We start from the raw sequence: 25,000 nt of genomic DNA, 5'->3' as shown, positions 1-25,000 counted from the left end.
TTGATTGAAAGAGTAAAAGAATTGATTGAAAGAGTAAAAGAATTGATTGAAAGAGTAAAAGAATTGATTGAAAGAGTAAAAGAATTGATTGAAGGAGTAAAAGAATTGATTGAAAGAGTAAAAGAATTGATTGAAAGAGTAAAAGAATTGATTGAAAGAGTAAAAGAATTGATTGAAAGAGTAAAAGAATTGATTGAAAGAGTAAAAGAATTGATTGAAGGAGTAAAAGAATTGATTGAAGGAGTAAAAGAATTGATTGAAAGAGTAAAAGAATTGATTGAAAGAGTAAAAGAATTGATTGAAGGAGTAAAAGAATTGATTGAAGGAGTAAAAGAATTGATTGAAAGAGTAAAAGAATTGATTGAAGGAGTAAAAGAATTGATTGAAAGAGTAAAAGAATTGATTGAAAGAGTAAAAGAATTGATTGAAGGAGTAAAAGAATTGATTGAAAGAGTAAAAGAATTGATTGAAGGAGTAAAAGAATTGATTGAAAGAGTAAAATTGATTGAAAGAGTAAAAGAATTGATTGAAGGAGTAAAAGAATTGATTGAAGGAGTAAAAGAATTGATTGAAAGAGTAAAAGAATTGATTGAAAGAGTAAAAGAATTGATTGAAGGAGTAAAAGAATTGATTGAAAGAGTAAAAGAATTGATTGAAGGAGTAAAAGAATTGATTGAGAGAGTAAAAGAATTGATTGAAAGAGTAAAAGAATTGATTGAAGGAGTAAAAGAATTGATTGAAAGAGTAAAAGAATTGATTGAAGGAGTAAAAGAATTGATTGAAAGAGTAAAAGAATTGATTGAAGGAGTAAAAGAATTGATTGAAAGAGTAAAAGAATTGATTGAAAGAGTAAAAATATTGATTGAAGGAGTAAAAGAATTGATTGAAGGAGTAAAAGAATTGATTGAAAGAGTAAAAGAATTGATTGAAGGAGTAAAAGAATTGATTGAAAGAGTAAAAGAATTGATTGAAAGAGTAAAAGAATTGATTGAAGGAGTAAAAGAATTGATTGAAGGAGTAAAAGAATTGATTGAAAGAGTAAAAGAATTGATTGAAAGAGTAAAAGAATTGATTGAAAGAGTAAAAGAATTGATTGAAAGAGTAAAAGAATTGATTGAAAGAGTAAAAGAATTGATTGAAGGAGTAAAAGAATTGATTGAAAGAGTAAAAGAATTGATTGAAAGAGTAAAAGAATTGATTGAAAGAGTAAAAGAATTGATTGAAGGAGTAAAAGAATTGATTGAAAGAGTAAAAGAATTGATTGAAAGAGTAAAAGAATTGATTGAAAGAGTAAAAGAATTGATTGAAAGAGTAAAAGAATTGATTGAAGGAGTAAAAGAATTGATTGAAGGAGTAAAAGAATTGATTGAAAGAGTAATGAATTGATTGAAAGAGTAAAAGAATTGATTGAAGGAGTAAAAGAATTGATTGAAAGAGTAAAAGAATTGATTGAAAGAGTAAAAGAATTGATTGAAGGAGTAAAAGAATTGATTGAAGGAGTAAAAGAATTGATTGAAAGAGTAAAAGAATTGATTGAAAGAGTAACAGAATTGATTGAAAGAGTAAAAGAATTGATTGAAAGAGTAAAAGAATTGATTGAAAGAGTAAAAGAATTGATTGAAGGAGTAAAAGAATTGATTGAAGGAGTAAAAGAATTGATTGAAAGAGTAAAAGAATTGATTGAAGGAGTAAAAGAATTGATTGAAGGAGTAAAAGAATTGATTGAAGGAGTAAAAGAATTGATTGAAAGAGTAAAAGAATTGATTGAAAGAGTAAAAGAATTGATTGAAAGAGTAAAAGAATTGATTGAAAGAGTAAAAGAATTGATTGGAGGAGTAAAAGAATTGATTGAAAGAGTAAAAGAATTGATTGAAAGAGTAAAAGAATTGATTGAAAGAGTAAAAGAATTGATTGAAAGAGTAAAAGAATTGATTGAAAGAGTAAAAGAATTGATTGAAAGAGTAAAAGAATTGATTGAAAGAGTAAAAGAATTGATTGAAAGAGTAAAAGAATTGATTGAAAGAGTAAAAGAATTGATTGAAGGAGTAAAAGAATTGATTGAAAGAGTAAAAGAATTGATTGAAAGAGTAAAAGAATTGATTGAAAGAGTAAAAGAATTGATTGAAAGAGTAAAAGAATTGATTGAAGGAGTAAAAGAATTGATTGAAAGAGTAAAAGAATTGATTGAAAGAGTAAAAGAATTGATTGAAAGAGTAAAAGAATTGATTGAAAGAGTAAAAGAATTGATTGAAAGAGTAAAAGAATTGATTGAAAGAGTAAAAGAATTGATTGAAAGAGTAAAAGAATTGATTGAAAGAGTAAAAGAATTGATTGAAAGAGTAAAAGAATTGATTGAAAGAGTAAAAGAATTGATTGAAAGAGTAAAAGAATTGATTGAAAGAGTAAAAGAATTGATTGAAGGAGTAAAAGAATTGATTGAAAGAGTAAAAGAATTGATTGAAAGAGTAAAAGAATTGATTGAAAGAGTAAAAGAATTGATTGAAAGAGTAAAAGAATTGATTGAAGGAGTAAAAGAATTGATTGAAGGAGTAAAAGAATTGATTGAAAGAGTAAAAGAATTGATTGAAAGAGTAAAAGAATTGATTGAAAGAGTAAAAGAATTGATTGAAAGAGTAAAAGAATTGATTGAAGGAGTAAAAGAATTGATTGAAAGAGTAAAAGAATTGATTGAAAGAGTAAAAGAATTGATTGAAAGAGTAAAAGAATTGATTGAAAGAGTAAAAGAATTGATTGAAAGAGTAAAAGAATTGATTGAAGGAGTAAAAGAATTGATTGAAAGAGTAAAAGAATTGATTGAAAGAGTAAAAGAATTGATTGAAAGAGTAAAAGAATTGATTGAAAGAGTAAAAGAATTGATTGAAAGAGTAAAAGAATTGATTGAAAGAGTAAAAGAATTGATTGAAAGAGTAAAAGAATTGATTGAAGGAGTAAAAGAATTGATTGAAAGAGTAAAAGAATTGATTGAAAGAGTAAAAGAATTGATTGAAAGAGTAAAAGAATTGATTGAAGGAGTAAAAGAATTGATTGAAAGAGTAAAAGAATTGATTGAAAGAGTAAATGAATTGATTGAAGGAGTAAAAGAATTGATTGAAAGAGTAAAAGAATTGATTGAAGGAGTAAAAGAATTGATTGAAAGAGTAAAAGAATTGATTGAAAGAGTAAAAGAATTGATTGAAAGAGTAAAAGAATTGATTGAAGGAGTAAAAGAATTGATTGAAGGAGTAAAAGAATTGATTGAAAGAGTAAAAGAATTGATTGAAAGAGTAAATGAATTGATTGAAGGAGTAAAAGAATTGATTGAAAGAGTAAAAGAATTGATTGAAAGAGTAAAAGAATTGATTGAAGGTGTAAAAGAATTGATTGAAGGAGTAAAAGAATTGATTGAAGGAGTAAAAGAATTGATTGAAGGAGTAAAAGAATTGATTGAGGGAGTAAAAGAATTGATTGATATGAGAGAAGTGTAGACATGGTATAAGAATATACCAAAATGGAGAGCGGGGTGGGTGGGGTGTTATGTCAATTAATTACAAATTGAAGTAGACAATATTTTCTTACCCCGTAATTTTGAAGGATGCGAAGATTTTCATTGTCTCCAGTTGTAACGGTAAGCGAGAGAAGTTGTTTCCTTTTTGGTGAGTAATTGGCGACCACATCAAAATTACCTTCTGAATGAGCCAAAATGTGGCTGCATTTTCCCAAGTAGTCCAAATGACTACCGTCAAATGTCTGAATGTGACTTCCAATCATTGATGCTCGAACTGAAAGTATCCCAATAAGGATAGGATTAAGAAGAAAACAACACATGCCATATACAGCCCACCCCCATATATATATATATATATATACATATATATATATATATATATATATATATATATATATATATATATACATATGTTGTTGGCATGACGTCGAGGGTTCCAGTTGATCCGATCAACGGAACAGCCTGCTCGTGAAATTAACATGCAAGTGGCTGAGCACTCCACAGACACGTGTACCCTTAACGTAGTTCTCGGGGATATTCAGCGTGACACAGTGTGACAAGGCTGACCCTTTGAATTACAGGCACAACAGAAACAGGAAGTAAGAGCGAGAGAAAGTTGTGGTGGAAGAGTACAGCAGGGTTCGCCACCATCCCCTGCCGGATCCTCGTGGAGCTTTTAGGTGTTTTCGCTCAATAAACACTCACAACGCCCGATATACACACACACACACACACACACACACACACACACACACATATATATATATATATATACATACACACACAAACACATACACACATGAAATATTTCAAAATATATCTGTCAAGAATTGAAATCATCGATCGTTATGGTATAGGAAAATGTAGTTATTTTGGAAATAAATTTAATCTTGGCTGTTATGATGGATTGATAAATATCTGAGTTAAAGATGGGATAATTGCAAATTTGAGCACGAGTTGTTGTAAACCTGATTTTGAAATTTTATCTATTTTTAGAGTAAACATTTATTTTAAGGATATACATATGGTTTTTTTTAGTGAGACCTTGGATTCGAACCCCATTCATTAAGTTGTCAAGCTAGTGCCGTGAATGAACTGCATATTTTTTTACATGGACATTCCATTTATTGACCAATTGAACTTGCAGGAGATCATGCTACAAAGTTAGATCTTCCCCATGAAGATTTAACGGGCACCATGTTGAGGGTAGTCGAAGAACATGCATCTTGCCACTTGCCATTTGCTTGTTGGTTGGTTAGATGGGTCTGAAGCATCTCAATTTTATAAAGATGTTTCTAAGTCATATATTTCAAATATTTTCAAAGGAGCGTAACCATAAGGAGCCTTCTTCATCTCATTGAAAACTTCTGGTTTTTCTGACAAAACTACCATGGCATCATTCCATATCATCCAGACACTTTTAAAAATCACATGGGTGTTTTCTAAGGCATACACTTAACTACAACAAATAATTACTATAAATGTTTGTAATTGATTAGAAATAAGCTGCTAATGACCATTAATTACTGTAGACACCTAGGTGTGGAACTATCAGACGACTAAGACCAGTTTGATAAATTCTTCATTGTTCATGGTCAAAGGTAAGCACCAACCAGTGATAGTGGTGCTGGTGAGGTTGGGAGATGCTGTGGCCTTTAACCCTTTTTTTTAAAACAAGGATAATTATTAACAAAGTGAGAAGAATAGCTACAAGTGGAAATCAAATCTTGGTACTTCAGCCACATCTCAGACACACTGTTGGTCAAGAGTTTACTGCCAATATTATAGTATTCACACACTTTAGTTTGCATTAATCATTCAGTTGAATGATTCCCCTGTGAAGAAGGAAAGAAAAAGAGAGAAACAAGTTAAATACTAACATTTAGATGGGGGAGTCCAGTTGCGTAGGCTGGTGTAAGGTTTCAGAGTGTAGTAAATATCACTTATGCTCCAGTATGAATCTGGCAACATGTCGACATATGTCGACACAACGTGGTTGATGCTTGTTAAAACCTGTTTGATTGATCTTGCATATTTGTATGCCATCATCAATGATTTGTAGTAGAATTCCACAACTATTTCACCGTTCTTCGGATCAAATATTAAGGTCCTCACGTTAAAATTGGAGAAGACATCAGCTAACATGTTTAGCTCCTTTCTTATGTGTTTGACAGTTTTGTCTTTCAGGCTGTACAGGTTATCCTTCACTTGCCAATAATTGAAAGCCCACTCGGCCTAGCAAACAAAAATAATGGATTCAAGTATTAGTAATTATGTATGATTAGTTTAATAAAGTGTGTGTGTGTGTTGAGCAGGGTTACAATAGAGTGTGTAGAGCTTGACTGGTTAAAAAAATACAGTATAAGAAAGAATAAGTTAGCTGTTGGATGGATAGCTTCCAGGGAAACTTACAACAGTGTTACACATTGCTGACTCTTGGAGTGAGTGGGGACACTCGGAGTGAAGGAGAGGACAAACAGTTTTTTTCAAAAAAGAAATGAGAGTGCAGGAAGTAGAATTGACATGTGCAAATAAATCACTAGGGGACATAAAAATACACAGGGGCATTTTTCAGAGGCACTTGTAGTTGAATTAATATCTGTGAAAAATGCAGGCTTGCCTATGAGTTTACCAAGTCTAAGATGAGGATAAATCACCTGCTTTACATGGACGATCTATCCACAACAGATGATGCCTAGATAGATAGACGGATAGACACAGTGTGTAGATGTTGAGTGAATAGCTGTATACAGAGTGTAAATGTTGACAAAAACGTAAGATACAGAGTGTAAATGTTGATAAAAAAGCATGTATATGTTGAATGGATAGACAGACAATGTGTAATAGATTGACAGAGTACATAGTTGATGGAACGATAATTGGATACATAGATAGAAGTAGTGTGTGGATGTTAAGTGCTTAGACACACACAGTTTTTAGATGTTGACTAGAGAGCTAGATTGTATACCTGCTGAATAGTTAGATACACAGAGTAATGAAGCTGTTGAATAGGTTGATATTTCAGCTTTTGACCCTTCATATTTCCAACATATGAACCCAAACTTAAGTCTTTTTCTTCAAATTTCACATTATTTACACATTTCAATTTTCTAAACCTAAATTCAAACGTTTATCTCCAAAATTCAGATTTCTGAGCTAAAACTCAACTGTCTATAAGAATTATACGGTTTTTAACACCAGATTTAACTGCTTAACCTCATATTATATTATTTCAGACCCAAATTTAGGGATTTATTTCAACATTTCTTCATCTCAGAGCCAGATATGTTTTTCATAGAAATGAGGATTTTGATAATAGAATGTAGGAAATAAAGATTTATCGGTGAACGTACCTGTTGATACACCTTTAATCCAATGTTTCTAAAAGATTCTGTCCAAGGATGAGATGACATATGTTGGTAGAGTGTGTTCAAGATTTTTCTGCCATTCTCAATGGCTGTTCTGGCAAAAGGATACTCCTTCATTTGGCGGCGAATACCTGATAGAAAATAAAAGCCAAAACAAATCAGACTTCACGGTGGAATATCTATATTCAAGATGTATGGGCTGCTGGAGGAGGAGGAAGAAGGAGAACTATGAGCTGTTGGTGGGTAGAGGCCATTGTAGGAGATTCAATAACAAGGGAGAAATGGTTAACTTTAAATGAAAGGGATGCTAACATCCTTAGGGAAAAGGGGGGGATGTCATAAAATCTACTTCATCCCCCCCCCATGTGTGTTGGCACTCCGTCGCTTACGACGTCGAGGGTTCCAGTTGATCCAATCAACGGAACAGCCTGCTCGTGAAATTAACGTGCAAGTGGCCGAGCACTCCACAGACACGTGTACCCTTAACGTAGTTCTCGGGGGATATTCAGCGTGACACAGAGTGTGACAAGGCTGACCCTTTGAATTACAGGCACAACAGAAACAGGAAGTAAGAGTGAGAGAAAGTTGTTGTGAAAGAGTACAGCAGGGTTTGCCACCATCCCCTGCTGGAGCCTCGTGGGGCTTTTAGGTGTTTTCGCTCAATAAACACTCACAACACCCGGTCTGGGAATCGAAACCGCAATCCTATGACCACGAATCCGCTGCCCTAACCACTGGACCATTGCGCCTCCACCCATGTACCATGCACATATTCATATGCATATGAAAAAGGTGAGACAAGAGACATGGGTGGGGCTGGAAAAAAGAACACAAAGATCACATTCAGAGATACCCTAAGCTTAACATCACCTTTGTGGCACATTAAGGACAGGTGGGTGGTGAGCACAGAGGCAACAAGCAAAAAGCATGTGGCCAAGTAGGGCCGACATGGGCATGTAGATTTGGTGACCTCCACCACCAAACCACACATGTACACACACATACAAAGCAAAGTTATCCTATCCCAGGGTTCTACTTCACTGTGAGCGTGTAGGGGCAGGTATTTCAAGCAGTGGTGGTGGTGGTGGTGGTGTAGGGTACAAAGTGAGTCCACTTTCTTCAGCTTGACTCACTGGCACCTTGTCTGTTACGATCACAAGTGTTTCACTTGACACAATCAATGGGAATAGGCTACTCAGGAAACGAACATGCAAGTGGCTGCGTACTCCACAGACATATGTAGATCTTAATGTAGTTCCCATGGTGATTCAGCAAAACACAGAATGTGACAAAGCTGCTCCTTTGACATGCAGGCACTACTTATTTCTGCCAGCTGGAGCAATGTGAAATGAAGTGTCTTGTTCAAGGAATCAATGCATGGCTGAAAATCAAATATATGCGTTTGTAATCAAGAGCCAACCGCGCTAATCACACAACTAACAAAGCAATATATATTAGAAAACGATTGTCTTACTCACGTTTAACAATGGCCGGGAACTTGTTGATGTACATTTGGATTTCTTGTCGCAGATAATGCAAATGTTGAAGAGCACTGTTGTACTGTTCTTGCATGTAGTGAAACATTTCATCAATTTTCCTTGACATCTTCGCTTTGTAAATCTGTAATATACACAGATGTGTGTGTATGTGTGTGTATATATATATATATATATATATATATATATATATATACATATGCATATATATATATATATATACATATATACCTATATATATCAGTATGTATGCATACATATATATATATACATATATATATATATATATACATATATATATATATATATATACACAAAAACTGCTAATTAAAGAAATTTGATAGAGAACTATAATATATATATATATATATATATATATATATATATGGGAGAATGTACGAAAAAAGACATCAACAGACGAGGACAGGTGGTGTAAACAACAAAAGGATGTATTAGTTTGACGCTCGGGAATACAGAAAGTCTTTAACGTTTCGAGCTACGCTCTTCAACAGAAAGAAATACGGAGAAAACAAGAAAAACACGGAGAAAAAATATTTAATGGTGTTTGGTCAGCGATTAATCATATATATATATATATATATATACACACATATATATATATATACATATACACACACACACACACACATTGTCCTACTAATCTAGCCACTGGGTGACATCATTTGAAGACTAAAACAATGCAAGAACATTGTCACCAGTGCTGTATCAATAGCCCGAGGGCCGCTGACTGGCTCCGATGTTGGTGGCACGTAAAAGGCACCATTCGAGCGTGATCATTGCCAGCGTCGCCTGACTGGCTCCTGTGCCTGGTGGCACATAAAAAATACCGTTTGAGTGCAGTCGTTGCCAGTACAGCCGGACTGGCCCTCATGCCGGTGGCACTACACTCTCGGAGTGGTTGGCGTTAGGAAGGGCATTCAGCTGTAGAAACTTTGTCAGATCAGATTGGAACCTGTTGCAGCCTTCTGGCTCGCCAGCCCTCCGTCAAACCGTCCAACCCATGCCAGCATGGAAAGTGAACATTAAACGATGACGACGACGATGATGACACACATATATATAATGAGAACCTGAGAATTATATACTGATATTCAAATATAAGACATTTATGATTTAATACTGAATCACATACCAGGTACTGTCGTTGAAAGTACATGTAATAATACTCCATGTGCATCTTGGCTTCATCCAATTTGTCCATCATTCTCATGTTGAAGTTTTCAACATATCTCCATAAGTTCTCGATCTCTCTTTGGAAACTGACCCACATTGAGTCCCAAAGATCCAAGGCAGACTTTATATAGAAAGAATTTCTTTCATAAAATTCACCGATTCTCCTGGCATGGTTGGCAACCTCGTTTGAGAAATGGTCATACTCCGAAGACATGAAATTGGTTATTGTATCCAGGGGTTCATTGAAGGATTCCTTCATCAGTTTACCTTTTGTTGATATCTCCTTAGACAGGAATTCACCAATTCTGTCTCCTAATAACTTCATCTCGTTGCCGTAGTGCTGCAACATGGCATAACAATAATCCTGAAAGAAAAGCAAGTGATATTTTAGTGAGACAGACAAGATGTGTTGTGAGTGTTGTCTCGGAAGTCTAGGCTTAATTCTGGACTAGAAAGTGAGTGTGGTTGTTGTTGTTGGCACTCCGTCGCTTACGACATCGAGGGTTCCAGTTGATCCGATCAACGGAACAGCCTGCTCTGAAATTAACGTGCAAGTGGCTGAGCACTCCACAGACACGTGTACCCTTAACGTAGTTCTCGGGGGGGATATTCAGCGTGACACAGAGTGTGACAAGGCTGGCCCCTTTGAAATACAGGTACAACAAAAACAGGAAGAAAGAGCGAGAGAAAGTTGTGGTGAAAGAGTACAGCAGGGTTCGCTACCATCCCCTGCCGGAGCCTCGTGGAGCTTTTCGGTGTTTTCGCTCAATAAACACTCACTCATATCGCCCGGTCTGGGAATCGAAACCGCGATCCTATGACTGTGAGTCTGCTGCCCTAACCACTGGGCCATTGCACCTCCATGAGTGTGGTTGTAGAGGGGAGCTAAATATTAGATGAGATTTGATTGGTGGTTGTAGGGTAAGGCTAAATAACATACAGACATCAATATCATCATCGTCAACAACATTTTTATGTTTGTATCTCTATATTGACATAGTTCAGATTAGTTGCCTTAGATGAAGTTTGTTCTTATTCACAGTTATTTCCTGCCTAGAATGAGTCATAGGACCATGTCTTACTCACACATTACATCTCTGGCATGTTTAAAAAAAAAAAAAATTTTTTTTTTTATTTGTGACTTAGTTCCTTTTCTATCAGCAACCAATTTTTACAGAGTGCGCACTGGCAGCATTTTATCATGGCACCAGCACTAGAGAGGATGTCATGTCCTGAGCACAACTGGGTGAGTCAGCTCAACCTTGTGTTGTTCCTGTTTGTTCACCAATACCAAAAGGTTGCCTTCTCCCTGACGGGTAGAAGGGAAAGAGAAACAAAAGAGAATCAAAATGAACTGTTGATACAATGATGCTTGGGGACAAGGATTCTTCAAAGAAAATGTGTGTATGTGTGTGTGTGTGGGGGGGGGGATGCATGAAACAACTCTGGAATTTGAAACTTACGTTTAGTTCATTGACAGTGTCTGGGTTCCAGAAAATCTGGGCAAGCAAAATACTTGAGGGCTTTAACTCAATGCTCATCCTTCCATCTTTGTTAACCTGTTGTCCCATGACTCTAATTACCTTCGCCATTAACTTCCTATTCATCATTTCTGCTCTCATGCGGAGCTGCTTCTTAGGATCGTCTAAAACAAACAACAAACAGAGAAATTTATTAAACTATTTAGGAGAGAAGAAGTAAAGGGAGTCTGAATCTGGCTTCATGTATACACACATCTTTCATTTGTAATATTTTTTTCCTATCATTTCAGTTACCGAATTTCACTCACAAAGCTTTCATTTTGTCTGCCAAATTCCACTCACAAACCATATATTTTGTCTACCAAATTTCACACATAAACCTTTAATTTTGTCTACCAAATTTCAAGCATAAACCTTTAATTTTGTCTACCAAATTTCAAACATAAACCTTTAATTTTGTCTACCAAATTCCACTCACAAACCATATATTTTGTCTACCAAATTTCAAACATAAACCTTTAATTTTGTCTACCAAATTAAAAAACATAAACCTTTAATTTTGTCTACCAAATTTCAAACATAAACCTTTAATTTTGTCTACCAAATTTCAAACATAAACCTTTAATTTTGTCTACCAAATTTCAAACATAAACCTTTCATTGTGTCTACTAAATTCCACTCACAAACCATATATTTTGTCTACCAAATTTCAAACATAAACCTTTAATTTTGTCTACCAAATTTCAAACATAAACCTTTAATTTCGTCTACCAAATTTCAAACATAAACCTTTAATTTCGTCTACCAAATTTCAAACATAAACCTTTAATTTCGTCTACCAAATTTCAAACATAAACCTTTAATTTCGTCTACCAAATTTCAAACATAAACCTTTAATTTCGTCTACTAAATTCCACTCACAAACCATATATTTTGTCTACCAAATTTCAAACATAAACCTTTAATTTCGTCTACCAAATTAAAAAACATAAACCTTTAATTTCGTCTACCAAATTTCAAACATAAACCTTTAATTTCGTCTACCAAATTTCAAACATAAACCTTTAATTTTGTCTACCAAATTTCAAGCATAAACCTTTAATTTTGTCTACCAAATTCCACTCACAAACCATATATTTTGTCTACCAAATTTCAAACATAAACCTTTAATTTTGTCTACCAAATTCCATTAACAATACTTTTGTTTTTGTCAATCAAATTTTACTCACAAGGCTTCACTACCCAATCAAACCAGAAACCATGTGATTGTGAAACAAACTTCTTAATCTCATAACACAGTGAAGTGGTGCAGGAGAGGGAGTCTTACCTAGGTCGTAGCTCGATTCAAAGAACCAACTCTTGGCATCGTGGCTGATTGTTGCTGTAACTTGCCTGTCTTTCATACCATTTTCCATTTTTTTCAAAGTCACTTCGAATTGGTTATCCCTGACAGCAGAGCCAAAAATTTCGAGTTGATTCTTGGGTGTGATCGCCTGAAATAGAAAAAGAGAATTTATAAAGCATTGAGAAAGAATTCTTGGAGGAACTGTTGTATTCAGATAGTAGGATGTTAAATGAGTTGCGAGCAAGAAAGAAGATTTTAGCTGTCAGATGGATACATTACAAGAAGACTTGCAAGAAGGTTCCACACAGCTGGTTCTTGGAGTGCCTTTGGGAAAAATCAGAGTGTGAGAAGTAGAACTGACACTTCCAAATGAATCACAAGGAAATATGAAAATACAACAAGGGCATTTTTCTCTCCACTACTGTTTTTAGTTGTGTTGATCCCTGTGACAAGTATACTGATAAAAATCCAGGACTGCCTACGAGTTTACCAAAATCAAGGTAAACATAAATACCTGCCAAAAATCCCAAACTATATACAAAAGTATGGGAGCAATCTGGATTCTCTGATCCGAACTGTAAGAGCATTCAGCAAGGATATTGGAATGCAGTTTGGGATAATTAAGTAAGCAGTGCTAATTATGAAAAGAAATTGGAAGATAAACTCTGATGGCATGAAATTACCATGAAACAACATAATTAGATCACTGTGGAAAAGTGGGACAGAAACACCAATAGGTACTGCAAAACAACAGAATGACGGAAGGAGAAATGAGAGAGAATCTCTTCAGAGTATAAGGAGAGAATTAGAAAGGTGCTTGAAACAAAATTAAATGGAGGGAGTATCATTAGAGCTATGCCAGTATTAGTGTAGTTCTTGGGTGAGATTCAGCGTGACACAGTGTGACAAGGCTGGCCCCTTTGAAACACAGGTACAACAGAAACAGGAAGTAAGAGTGAGAGAAAGTTGTGGTGAAAGAGTACAGCAGGGTTTGCCACGCCCCACTGCCGGAGCCTCGAGGAGATTTAAGTGTTTTCGCTCAATAAACACTCACAACGCCCGGTCTGGGAATCGAAACTGCGATCCTATGACCGCGAGTCCGCTGCCCTAACCACTGGGCCATTGTGCCTCTACATAAAGTCCTTACCTCAATTTTCATTTCACGTCTCCTCTTGTCGATGTCTGCAAAGAATTTAAAGCTTTTTTGACTACGTTTGGAAGTCAAATATTTCAGTTCTACTCCAGTACTGTATCTATGCTGTGGTGCAGTGGCGAAAGCCAAAATTTCCAAAGCTAAGTTTGAGTACGGATGTTCAAAATAGGCGTTGAGTGTGTAGTTGCCATTGTTGTTGTTCATTTTTGCTTCAATAGTCAATGTTTTACGAACATTTTCATCATAACTAAGCTGTGTACGGATACTGCCCAGGGAGTCTCCGTTAGGTCCATTGATAACCGTTTTCAGTTTCAAGCTCTGAAAAATAGACAGTTTGCATTTAACCCTTTTTTTAACATATATCTTTTGAAACACACTGCTTTTGGTTTTTGTTTCTATTAATTTTGAAAATGATAAAAAATTTGGTAAATTACCATTGTCATGATCAAGTCAGGGTTTGGCATGGAAATGAATATGGAATTTTCATTGAAGATTTTAATTAACATCATTTTACATCACCAAGTCTGTATCGCAGATGGGTTGATATCGAAAGGGTTAAAGAGAGTAAGGAACTTAAGGAGAGGGAGATCTGGCTGTTGGTTACATACAAGCTCTCTCACTGACTAATGCGGCTCCCATTTTAAAAGAATTTCCTTACTTTCTATTTCTATTAAGAATACCTGTTATGAATTATAATATCTTACCATTAATTCCTTTCTACAATTGCAAATAATAGGCAGAAATATAGATATCTTATTTTGTGTTGAGTACAAAAATGCGGCACAGTGCCACTTGACGTTGATAGATGGATACTGTCTTCTGTTGTTGTGTGTTGGCACTCCGTCACTTACGACGTCGAGGGTTCCAGTTGATCCAATCAACGGAACAGCCTGCTCGTGAAATTAACATGCAAGTGGCTGAGCACTCCACAGACACGTGTACCCTTAACGTAGTTCTCGGGGGATATTTAGCGTGACACAGAGTGTGACAAGGCTGACCCTTTGAAATACAGGCACAACAGAAACAGGAAGTAAGAGCGAGAGAAAGTTGTGGTGAAAGATTACAGCAGGGTTCGCCACCATCTCCTGCCGGAGCCTCGTGGAGCTTTTAGGTGTTTTTTGCTCAATAAACACTCACAACGCCCGGTCTGGGAATCGAAACCACGATCCTATGGCTGTGAGTCTGCTGCCCTAACCACTGGGCCATTGCGCCTCCACATACTGTCTTTACCTAATATGAAACAACATGTCTTAATTGTTGGACAGCTATGATTAATAGATTAGATGGTGATCAGAATAAAGTTTGAATAAAAGCCATCTTTCGAACAGGTGTATGACAAATTTTATTCCAACTTTATTCGAAATGGGTGTCAAAGTGTTTGAAAGGACCCAACTGAGGAAGATTATATTTACTGGAAACGGATGCTACACATTTACATAGCAAAAACAAAAGTTCCAGATGAATCGGAATGGGAGGTACTCTCAGTTTTCTGCAGAGCAAGGACCTACCCCATTACGGAAGAATCCCAAACGGTCAAGACAGCAATAGAACACCTGGACACCTCTTTACTCTTTTACTCTTTTACTTGTTTCAGTCAATTGACTGTGGCCATGCTGGAGCACCGCCTTTAGTCGAGCAAATCGACCCTAGGACTTATTCTTTGGAAGCCTAGTACTTATTCTATCAGTCTCTTTTTGCCGAACCGCTAAGTTACGGGGACGTAAACACACCAACATCGGTTGTCAAGCGATGTTGGGGGGCAAACACATACACACATACATATATATATATACATATATACGACAGGCTTCTTTCAGTTTCCGTCTACCAAATCCACTCACAAGGCTTTGGTCGGCCCGAGGCTATAGTAGAAGACACTTGCCCAAGGTGCCACGCAGTGGGACTGAACCTGGAATCATGTGGTTGGTAAAAAAGCTACTTACCACACAGCCACTCCTACCTGGTGCTTTTTATGTGCTACCCTCAATAAAATCTGTGAGATGATACTTGCTCTACATGCAGCAAACTCAAACCCCGCTTCAATAAGACACTAATGGGGTCAATTAATACAAGCATCGAGACCTTGGGAGTGACTCTCCATTGACTTTGTTGGTCCCTTGACATCAACTACACAACACAGGTACTTGTTGGTAAAAGTCGATGAGTACTCAAGGTACCCATTTGCATACCCGTGCAAAGAGATGAGTACCAAAACAGTAATTTCCCACCTGATTGACCCCCTTTCATTGTTTGGATCATCAAGTTGTATCCCCTCTGACAGAGCAACCCAATTTGATAATAAGCAGCTCCAGTGTTTCTTTCATATGAACGGGACAAAACTAGAATGTGTCCCTATCGACCTCAAGGCAATGGCCAATGTGAAAGGACCAACAGAACCCCCAAGAAGACCATAAAGCAGATGTTTGTTTCTCCTTAAAAACAGTGAAAATCCATTTGCCTTAGTATCAAGATAGAATCTGAAATTCAGACAAATGTCAAACGAGGATAACTTTGAGATTATTTGAGCAACAAAATGAAAAGTGAAATTGTTTTAAAGAAGGCATATTTCTGAAAGCTACTCACATTTTTCTGATTGGGTAATTTGATGGTGATGTCAAATATCTTTTTATTGTCGTAATTGAATATGTCAGCATTGATTCCAATCTTGTTATTTTTCTTGCTAGCATCCGGCGTCAGTGCACACATGATGTTGCGTCGGTCCCGACCAGATTCTTGACTGCAGGTCACGACAGAGTTACGATGATGTGACATCAAAATGAGGGACACTTCTTTCTTCTCGGCTGTCTTTATACGAAGCTCAGCACCGACTTTCTGGTCATCCGCTTCTCCCCAACTAAATTCTCCCTTAGACATATACATGTTATGTGATTTCTTCCAGTTGATTTTTGTAGTCAAAACAGTATCGCCCTGGATCAGTGTGAAGGTGGTATGTCTGGAGACAGTAGCTCTTTCATCAGCATTCACATAGAACAAGATAATCTTAAATTGCTTCAGTTTGTCCACGCGATCCATGTGTAAGTCAATCTCGGTAGTAAGACTGTCACTTTTCCAGTCCATCTTGGCTGCATAGAACTGTCTAGGGAAGGTGGCACTAACTTTGAGCATTCTGTTTGAGTATAATTCAGCTGAAAAAGTCACATCTCTCAGATATCTGTATGGAGTTTTCACCTGAATGTTGATATCCTTCTGGCCATCTTTAAAAGACCCTTTACAGTTGATATTATATTTTCCATTTTTAAGATCTGCCTTGAAACCATAGTTACGATCTTGGAAGTTTACTTCCATCTTATAATTTGCAAGTTTGTTATTGCCACTTTCGAGGTTACCAATGCTCTTGAAAGAGGTTTCTGTCAAAGAATGTTCGTATGTAATGGTGACATTTCCTGTCAGATTATAGTTGAGCACCCAATTTGATTTAAAGTTGTTCATATCCCATGGCTTGATCTTGAACGTCAGCTCAGCACGACCAGTATAAGGATCATCAAGTACAATGGAACCATCCACACCATTTGACAGACGTATAGTTGATATTATTGAACTCTTTCTGTTGTTAATGGTGATATCAAGTGAGGTAACAAGTATTTCCATTACAGGCTCAAATTGTAGTTTATAATTGAAGATGGCTCTTGTCTTCTCTGAAGAAGCCTTTAATTCTATACGGAATACAGCATTGCTTTTATCATCTAACCATCTAAGATTGAGCTCACTATTGAATTTATTATACTTAACTGTTGCTCGGATTTTACCATCTTTCGAATTGCCGGTATTATCGAACAGGAAGAGAAGCACTTTACCATTAGGCATGATTGTATGGAATTTAATTTGTTTGTATTTGTCATTTGAGGCTTCCAGTTTGTAAGTGTTTCCCTTGTTCAGTAGCTGGGCATTGATAGAAAATTCATTCATGTTGTCATTAAACTTTACATTCCCTTCAGCTGTGTTGCCAAAAGAAGAAAGGTTAACTGAAACTCCTGCCTTGTTAAAAGTAAAATGATATTCGTGGATGTCATTTTTATTCTGGAAACGCAACATGGCAGACGTCTTAGTCACTAGGATGTCAAGTTTTTGCTTACCCTGTCGAGTGGCGGTCATATTGAAGCTATTACTATCCTGGAAAGCAGTTAATTCATAAGTGCCATGGCTAAATACCAGCTTGGTTTCCATATTGGATGATTGGAAACCATTCATAATATTTGCCTTCAAAATGAACCATGGCAACATGATAGACAATGAGTATGAGTGAGTATCAATGTTTATAGATGAACTTAATGAATATTTATTTTGTTTCCCTTGTAACTGGGTGCTGAGAAGCATTTTTCTCATGTCACTGTCAAATTCCCATTTCATTTCAAAATTTGCCAAGTCAGCTGTAATGTCAGCATTGAAACCTTTCCAATAGTTTTCATTGGAAATCACACCTTTGAATTGCTTTTTGCCAATGTTCATACTCGTGAAAAACTTAAATTTCTGCAGTTCTCCTTCAAAGTCCATCTTCAATTTGAAACCTGGTGCACACATGTTCAGGTTTAATGTCTTGAAAGCTTTGTTTGACATTGTTAATTCATAGGCATCCTTGTCGTGCTGCAATTTGATTGTAATTTTGAACTTCTTCAATTTACCAGTAAGTGTACCTGTTAAATCATAAGTGGAAGTTGGAGTCTCCATCTTTCCTTTGAAAATCTTCTTTTGATCCACGGTTTTATAGGAACCATCTAGATTAAGTTTCTTCTCATTGTAAGTGGTTAAAACGTTCCCATCAATGCCATTTTTCTTGACATCAATACTCATCTTCATAACAAGATTGTGTTTTGGTGTGGAGAAGGTCAAAGATAAAGTCTTTGGCTTGGCATCCTTGTCAGTATAGACCACTTCAAACTTGAATTTTTTCAGTGAAATACTCACCATTCCATTTTCAATATTGTTGTTATCCCAATGGAACTGTATTTCACATGCAGGAGCACTGAGATCAACATTAATCTTTTTATGGTCTTTTACTACGGAAAGAATTAACTGCTTTTCAATGTTGTGATATTTGGCTTCAAGGTTCATTGTGAACATGTCCCAACCTCCGTTCTTTGTTAAGTCCATTTTTGAATTTATCAAAGGAGTTGCGACAGTGACTTCCAATAGTTTATCTTTGTTGGATACAGTGACTATGTATTTGTCAGTGTTGTGAGTGAAATCAGCTTGGAAGTTGAATGACGCCAAAGTACCTGAGAAGGTCAACATCAGTTCACTGGCGTCGGACGGAATGGAAAGTTTCAAGTCAAGTTTGGCCACGTGATCATTTGGATTGATGGTCATGTCAGCATTAAATTTCTTATCTCCTGGAGCTGTGAGTTGTAAACTGCCTTGCTTGCCATTTAACTTCATATGAGCTGTATACTGGTCCTTCTGTCTTATTTTGTAGGTTACGTTGGATGTCAATTCTGAGTTACTTTTAACAAGCTGAAACACCCAAGTTCTATCACGCACAGTCGCACTGAAATCAAGATCTGTGTTATGTTGGCCATTCTTCCAAGTGGACTTAAGCATGAATATATTGCCCGCCTTCATCTCTACATTAGAATCAAAATTCATCCAGTCTCCTCTGTGTGTGATATCAAACAAGAACTCATTGTACTTCCTGTGTAACGTGCTAACGGTTATCTTCACACTGAAATCTTTTAAACTTCTAATATTGTAAACAAGCTTGAAACTGGAGAATTTCTTAGAGTTCAGGAAGGTCTTAACGTTGATTGTGTCTTGTTTTTTTCCATCAATTTCCAATGACACAATTGCTTTCGCCTGTTTTATAGATTCAAACGGTGTTTCCAGTTCAGCTGAAGCCTCCAACATTTTATCTCTGGTCAAACTGGCTTTCAACTGTGTTTTTTCCAAATATGGCAATACTTTGACTGATGCATCTACCATAAAGTTCTTATTGTCTTGCTGAACAGAAAAGACCATGTCCATAAAATCTTCGCTCTCTACATTGAAAGAGAATGATTTCTTTGCAGCGTTGTTAAAAGACGTTTGCATCTTAATTTGTCTGCCGTCAGGAAGTCCGAAATTAGCATTTATTTTATGATTAGATGATTCTTTCTTATAGTTTCCAGATAACAGCAGGTTCTTTCCGTTATATCCCATTTGCAATTCGCTATCAATATTGTGATCAGATTGGAAATCAACAGCTGCACTGAATGTGATATCAGTGGAATCTGATTTAATTTCAGCATGAGATGTCTTCCTTGTACCAGACAGATTGAGGTTAAAGGAACCAGCGATCATTTTAGCATTATGGTCTGTCACTTCTACATTCACATCTACATTCTCTTTCGACCAGACAGAGTTGACAACCATCTTCAGTTGTGGTTTGTTGTTAAGTGTCACAGAGACATCAGCTTTCACATTTCCAGGCAAGTTCTTGGTAACAACAGTTGATATTGATCCTTGGTTTCTATTTTTATGGAGATTGCTGGTATAATTGAGCTTAATTGAAGATTCAGCATCGTTATGTTTCAATGAATATGTACTTTCAAGTCTGTGATTAGAAATTTTAACATTAACATCTCCGCTAAAAGTAATTTCTCTGTCATCTTTCTGCATGGCAAACTTGACATTTCCATTAGAATTATACATATCAAACATGAGGCTTGCATCTGTTGTTACCTGACGCCTATCTCTAGCATGATCCATTTTTATAAAAATAAGAGGATTTGGTTTGTTGTGGTTCACTTTGAACAGGGCACTTTTCTTGTTTGCACTATTTTTAAATAATAGTTCCATATCAGTTGGGATGCTATTTATTGATGAGTGATAATTGCAATCAAATTCTTGGATTGCCCAGTTGTAATTCAGGTCAGTTTGAATATCATTTTCATTTCCGTTGCTCCTCCATTGTATTTTTCTTCTATAAGATAATTGTTTATTATCGACTGTTTGTTCAATACTGTCAGAGTAACTTTTAAGAGCTTCAAATGGTGTTGTTAAGTCTATTTCGGTGGTCGTCTTTTGCCCATTGGTATTATGACGGCTTGCTGTAAACTTAAACTTTTTGGATGCATCTGATTCTAGTTCCAAATTCACCTCTCCGGTTGTATCTGCTCCATTCCTGTTATATTTAGATTTAGCTTTCAAATCAATTTTTTGGTTGCTTAAGGTGCCTTCATCAGCATGAAGCATAGAAAAACCATTATAATTGTTGTTACTCTTATTGACAGTGACTATCAGTTTAACATTTTTGTTGTTGGGAAACTTAACAGTGTTTTCTATATGGGAAACCTGAGGGGTATTTTTCAACATAGTTTCTATACTGGCACTTCGTCCTTTCTGCCATTGCACAGAAGCACTACTGTTATAAGTACTGCTGGTAAGCTGGTCAATTTTTACTTCTATTCCCATGTCTCTGTGAGGAGTATCCAGAGAAACTTTTCCCTCAGTTTTCTGAAGACCCTTAACTTTGACATTGCTGTAAAATATACCAGCTTTGCTTACTTTATTTGAAAGTTGCATTGCAGTAGAAATGTCTACTTTCCTCAGTGGCCAGATGTGAGTGTAGAAAAGTGTCCCGTTCATTTGGTAGTTGATCTGAAAAGACAAAAGATAAAGAAACAAGAGACATTAAAGGTTAGTAAAAATACCTTTCATTGTTGATTATTGCTAGATAAATCTATACAGGGGTTACGAATATTAACAAATGTTCTTATATAATTGAGGGAAGAAACTATACGAAAATGAAGTACTTTGTCACCAAAACGTACTTATGACATTTTCTTCATTTCTTATTGTTTTATGGGACAAAGTGGTGAGAAAGGCTCTTTGGATGCTGAGCTTCAGTGAGGAAATGACTGGGAGTTGTGGTGGTTTGCTGTAAATGAGAAGATACGTCAAGCTAAGTAAAACCCGCTGTCATCCATGCATACAGGCTTGTCTCTTACTGGTGCCAGTGTATTGGGTTATCCCATAAATAATGCAGTTTTTTTATACTTCTTTTATTTTTCAAAATTAAGATAAACAAAGTTCTTTTTTAATCTAAAATCTACTCTCCTTCATTTTCTACAATGCTCTTCCATCTATCTGGTAGACTTGCAAAGCCCCTCTTCCTAAATTCACTTGTCTGAGATGAAAAATACTCTTCTAGTATTGTTCTGACCTCTCTTATCACACAGCCGTGCCTATCACTTACATGGCTTGAATTCGATTTAATGGTGCTCAGGAAAGCCAGCTCCAGTGGTGAACTGGCTATTGACCATTGCTGAAGCCTATTAGGACTGTTGTTTCAGGTGGTTCATGCTGTCATGCATTCCATTTTTCTCAGTTTGCCTATAAAAACTTTCCTCCTGTTTGATCTTATTCTGCTGTGATTAAACAGACTGCTGGCAGTGTGAAAAGTGTGTGTGTGTGTGTGAGACCATCCACAATTACCACCATCGTCACCAGACACACCAGTATCAAAACCGATGCAACCAAATCCAATTTAAAACATCAGAAACCAACTTCAACATAAAAACCTCCACCACGACCGCCGCCAAGCAGTGTCACAATCCACCCAGAACTCTTACCTCTTCCATTCGAACAAAAATAAGTAAATTCAATGGCCACCCTTCTCTTACCTTTTTGGGGCTTTTAGCTGACACAAAAAAGCTGAACTCCCGTGCAATAGGTTTTATTTTGTAGTTAACAGCGGCGTTAAATTTCACGTTGTTGGTTGCTTTGTCTTTTGGGTTACCATAGGTGAAGTCACCGTTAACATCATAATGTCCTGGAGTTTTGGTCAATTTACCCTTAGCAGTGAAGCCTCTGTTTTTATTATTCTTATCTGAAAAGACTCTGTTAAAAATAGAAACGGAATGTCAATGAAAAGACAGAAGAAAAAATACAAAGATATTAATCATAATAATAATAATCCTTTCTACTGAAGGCACAAGACCTTCAAATTGCATCGACCCCAGTGTTTCATTCGTACCTAATTTATCAACCCCAAAAGACCTCAGGTGTCGGGTGGGTGGAGAGAGTTAATGTTGGAACTTTTTCTTTTTTTTTTTTTTATCATTATTTGACAGCAGAGGATGTTATACACAAAGAACGAAAGAGTTTTCACTCTTCTCCAAGGACATTTTGGCACAAAATTTAAAGTCAAAAATGAGAAATTGAAAATCTTAGAATGAAAAATTCGCCCCGAAAAGAGCAAAGTCTTGCCTAACTGCTTAGCTCAGCAAGGGCCCCAGTCAGCTTGGCTACTGAAATATCCAAAAATATTAACAGATAAAATAAAATTTTCAATGAAAATTAGACAAAAACTCAGCTTCTGAAGACACATCCTTCCGCTTTGAGAACCAATAATAATAATAATAATAATAATAATAGTAAATGCCTGGATGCAGTACCAGACAATGGTTCTCATGGTTTTTGATCTTAGCTCAATACCACAGATTTGCTTGTCAGTTGTTTGACCTTAACCAGTTGAGCATGTCCCTTGGTGGCTGACGATATGTGCATCTCTCAAATAGTGGGGGAGCATCATAGCCATGTGTTGAGAGGAATTCTTTGGGGTTTGAATAATTCACCTTTGGAAACATGGGTGTTTTGCTCAACATCCTTAAACAAACCTTATTCAGGGACCTTTTGAGCGGGATGGGCTACTCGACCTGGAGAAAATTCTAACTGGGCCCCATCTACAAGGTCATGCGCTGTTTATCTTGATATGAGACCACTATGTCGCGCACGTATGGTTGTGATGCACGTGCCTGGTGTACCCTTATCAGACGGGTGGTCATGATGGGTATACTGGGCTTTGTATATTTTACCCCAGTGTCACTTTGATGGCATGCACTGCTCCCTCACTCAATAATAATAATAATAATAATAATAATAATAATAATAATAAATATAATAATAACATTAATAACAACAATATCCTCACCATTAGTATTATTAACGAGCAGGCAGAATTGTTAGTATGCTGGGAGAAATGCTTTGTGATATTTCATCTGCCGTTATGTTCTGAGTTCAAATTCCACTGAGGTCCTTTGCCTGCCATCCTTTTGGTGGGGGGGGGGGGTCGATTAAATAAGTACCAGTTCAACGCTGGGGCTGATGTAATTGACTTACCCACCTTGCCCTGAACTTGCAGGTCTTGTGCCAAAATTTGAACCCATTATTATTATCATGGTGGAGAATAGTCAGAATCATTAGCATGCCGGGCAAAATGCCTAGTGGTGTTTCGTCCATCTTCACATTCTGAGTTCAAATCCCACTGAAGCTGACTTTGCCTTTCATCCCCTCGGGGTCGATAAATTAAGTACCAGTGAAACACTGGGGTCCATGTAATCAATTTCTCCCCTCCCCCAGATTTCAAGCCTTGTGCTTTTAGCAGAAAGAACTATTATTATTATTATTACATAAAAGTGACAAGTTGGCAGAGTTTAGAGCAGTGGACAAAATGTCTTGCGGTATTTCTTCCATCTCTTTACATTCTCATTTGAACTAACACTGAGGCCAGCTTTGTTTCATAGATCGATAAATAGACAGGTAGATAGCAAGAAATGGTTACTTACGCACTTCCATAGTAGATTTTAGCATTTTTGCTTTTGACAACTCGTGCCTTTGTGGTGAGAAGAAATTGTTCACTCCATTTGGGTTTACAGGACGGAGATGCATAAGACACAAGCATACGGCTCAATATACCAGCATTTCTTTTTTCAACCTCAATGTTAATCTTGGAGATGATGCATTTCGTTTTTGCAGTCAATTTGAAGAGTTGTTTGTTCTTGTTTTTGCCAGTGTTTAGAGCTGCTATAACTGTATGGTGTGTGAAGAGAGGAAGAAGAAGAAATTGATACAAAGATGGAGAGTAGAGTATAAGTCAGTCAATCACAAATATATTAATAAGAGGGCGAGTCAAAAAGTAATGCCATTTTGTTTAGGACAGGTATAATTACCAACACAGGAACATGTTAAATGAATTTGGTTGACTGTATCAAACAATTGGTTACTAATAAATTCAAATAGAATTAACATCCAAGGTAATTCTTCATGTATGACAAGTAAATCCAAATAGCACTTAGAAGAATTTCAAAAAATTCAGAGAATAACAAGAATAAGAACAAAGAAAATCTCATCTTTAATTGATGAGGAGTGGCTGTGTGGTAAGTAGCTTGCTTACCAACCACATGATTCCGGGTTCAGTCCCACTGCGTGGCACCTTGGGCAAGTGTCTTCTACTATAGCCTCGAGCCGACCAAAGCCTTGTTAGTGGATTTGGTAGACGGAAACTGAAAGAAGCCCGTCATATATATGTATATGTATATATATATATATATATGTGTGTGTTAGTGTTTGTCCCCCCAACATTGCTTGACAATCAATGCTGGTGTGTTTACGTCCCCGTAACTTAGCAATTCGGCAAAAGAGTCCGATAGAATAAATACTAAGCTTACAAAGAATAAGTCCTGGG

General features: G+C 36.3%; 1 protein-coding gene and 1 long non-coding RNA gene across 2 annotated transcripts in view; one reads left to right on the top strand and one right to left on the bottom strand.

Annotated features, from left to right (window-relative positions):
- LOC106883230 (uncharacterized) overlaps positions 1–25,000 on the bottom strand; it is a 56,068-nt gene that overhangs the window by 6,033 nt on the left and 25,035 nt on the right. The window contains exons 17-27 of the mRNA XM_089344674.1: positions 24,102–24,345; positions 22,158–22,374; positions 16,126–21,132; positions 13,537–13,860; positions 12,372–12,537; positions 11,027–11,208; positions 9,523–9,927; positions 8,352–8,493; positions 6,859–7,004; positions 5,386–5,740; positions 3,577–3,779 (exon numbers count right to left, since the gene is read on the bottom strand). Coding sequence (XP_089200800.1) covers positions 3,577–3,779; positions 5,386–5,740; positions 6,859–7,004; positions 8,352–8,493; positions 9,523–9,927; positions 11,027–11,208; positions 12,372–12,537; positions 13,537–13,860; positions 16,126–21,132; positions 22,158–22,374; positions 24,102–24,345 — 7,391 coding nt within the window. The remainder of the gene's footprint in view (positions 1–3,576; positions 3,780–5,385; positions 5,741–6,858; positions 7,005–8,351; positions 8,494–9,522; positions 9,928–11,026; positions 11,209–12,371; positions 12,538–13,536; positions 13,861–16,125; positions 21,133–22,157; positions 22,375–24,101; positions 24,346–25,000) is intronic.
- Positions 1–25,000, top strand: part of LOC149130770 (uncharacterized) — a 58,582-nt gene that overhangs the window by 14,269 nt on the left and 19,313 nt on the right. The gene's annotated exons all lie outside the window — the stretch shown is intronic.

The sequence above is a fragment of the Octopus bimaculoides genome, chromosome 28, assembly GCF_046866305.1.
Source record: "Octopus bimaculoides isolate indiv1 chromosome 28, ASM4686630v1, whole genome shotgun sequence".
Classification (NCBI taxonomy): domain Eukaryota; kingdom Metazoa; phylum Mollusca; class Cephalopoda; order Octopoda; family Octopodidae; genus Octopus; species Octopus bimaculoides.
Note: the sequence above shows the minus strand (reverse complement) of the source record. Positions and strands in the feature narration are given on the sequence as shown.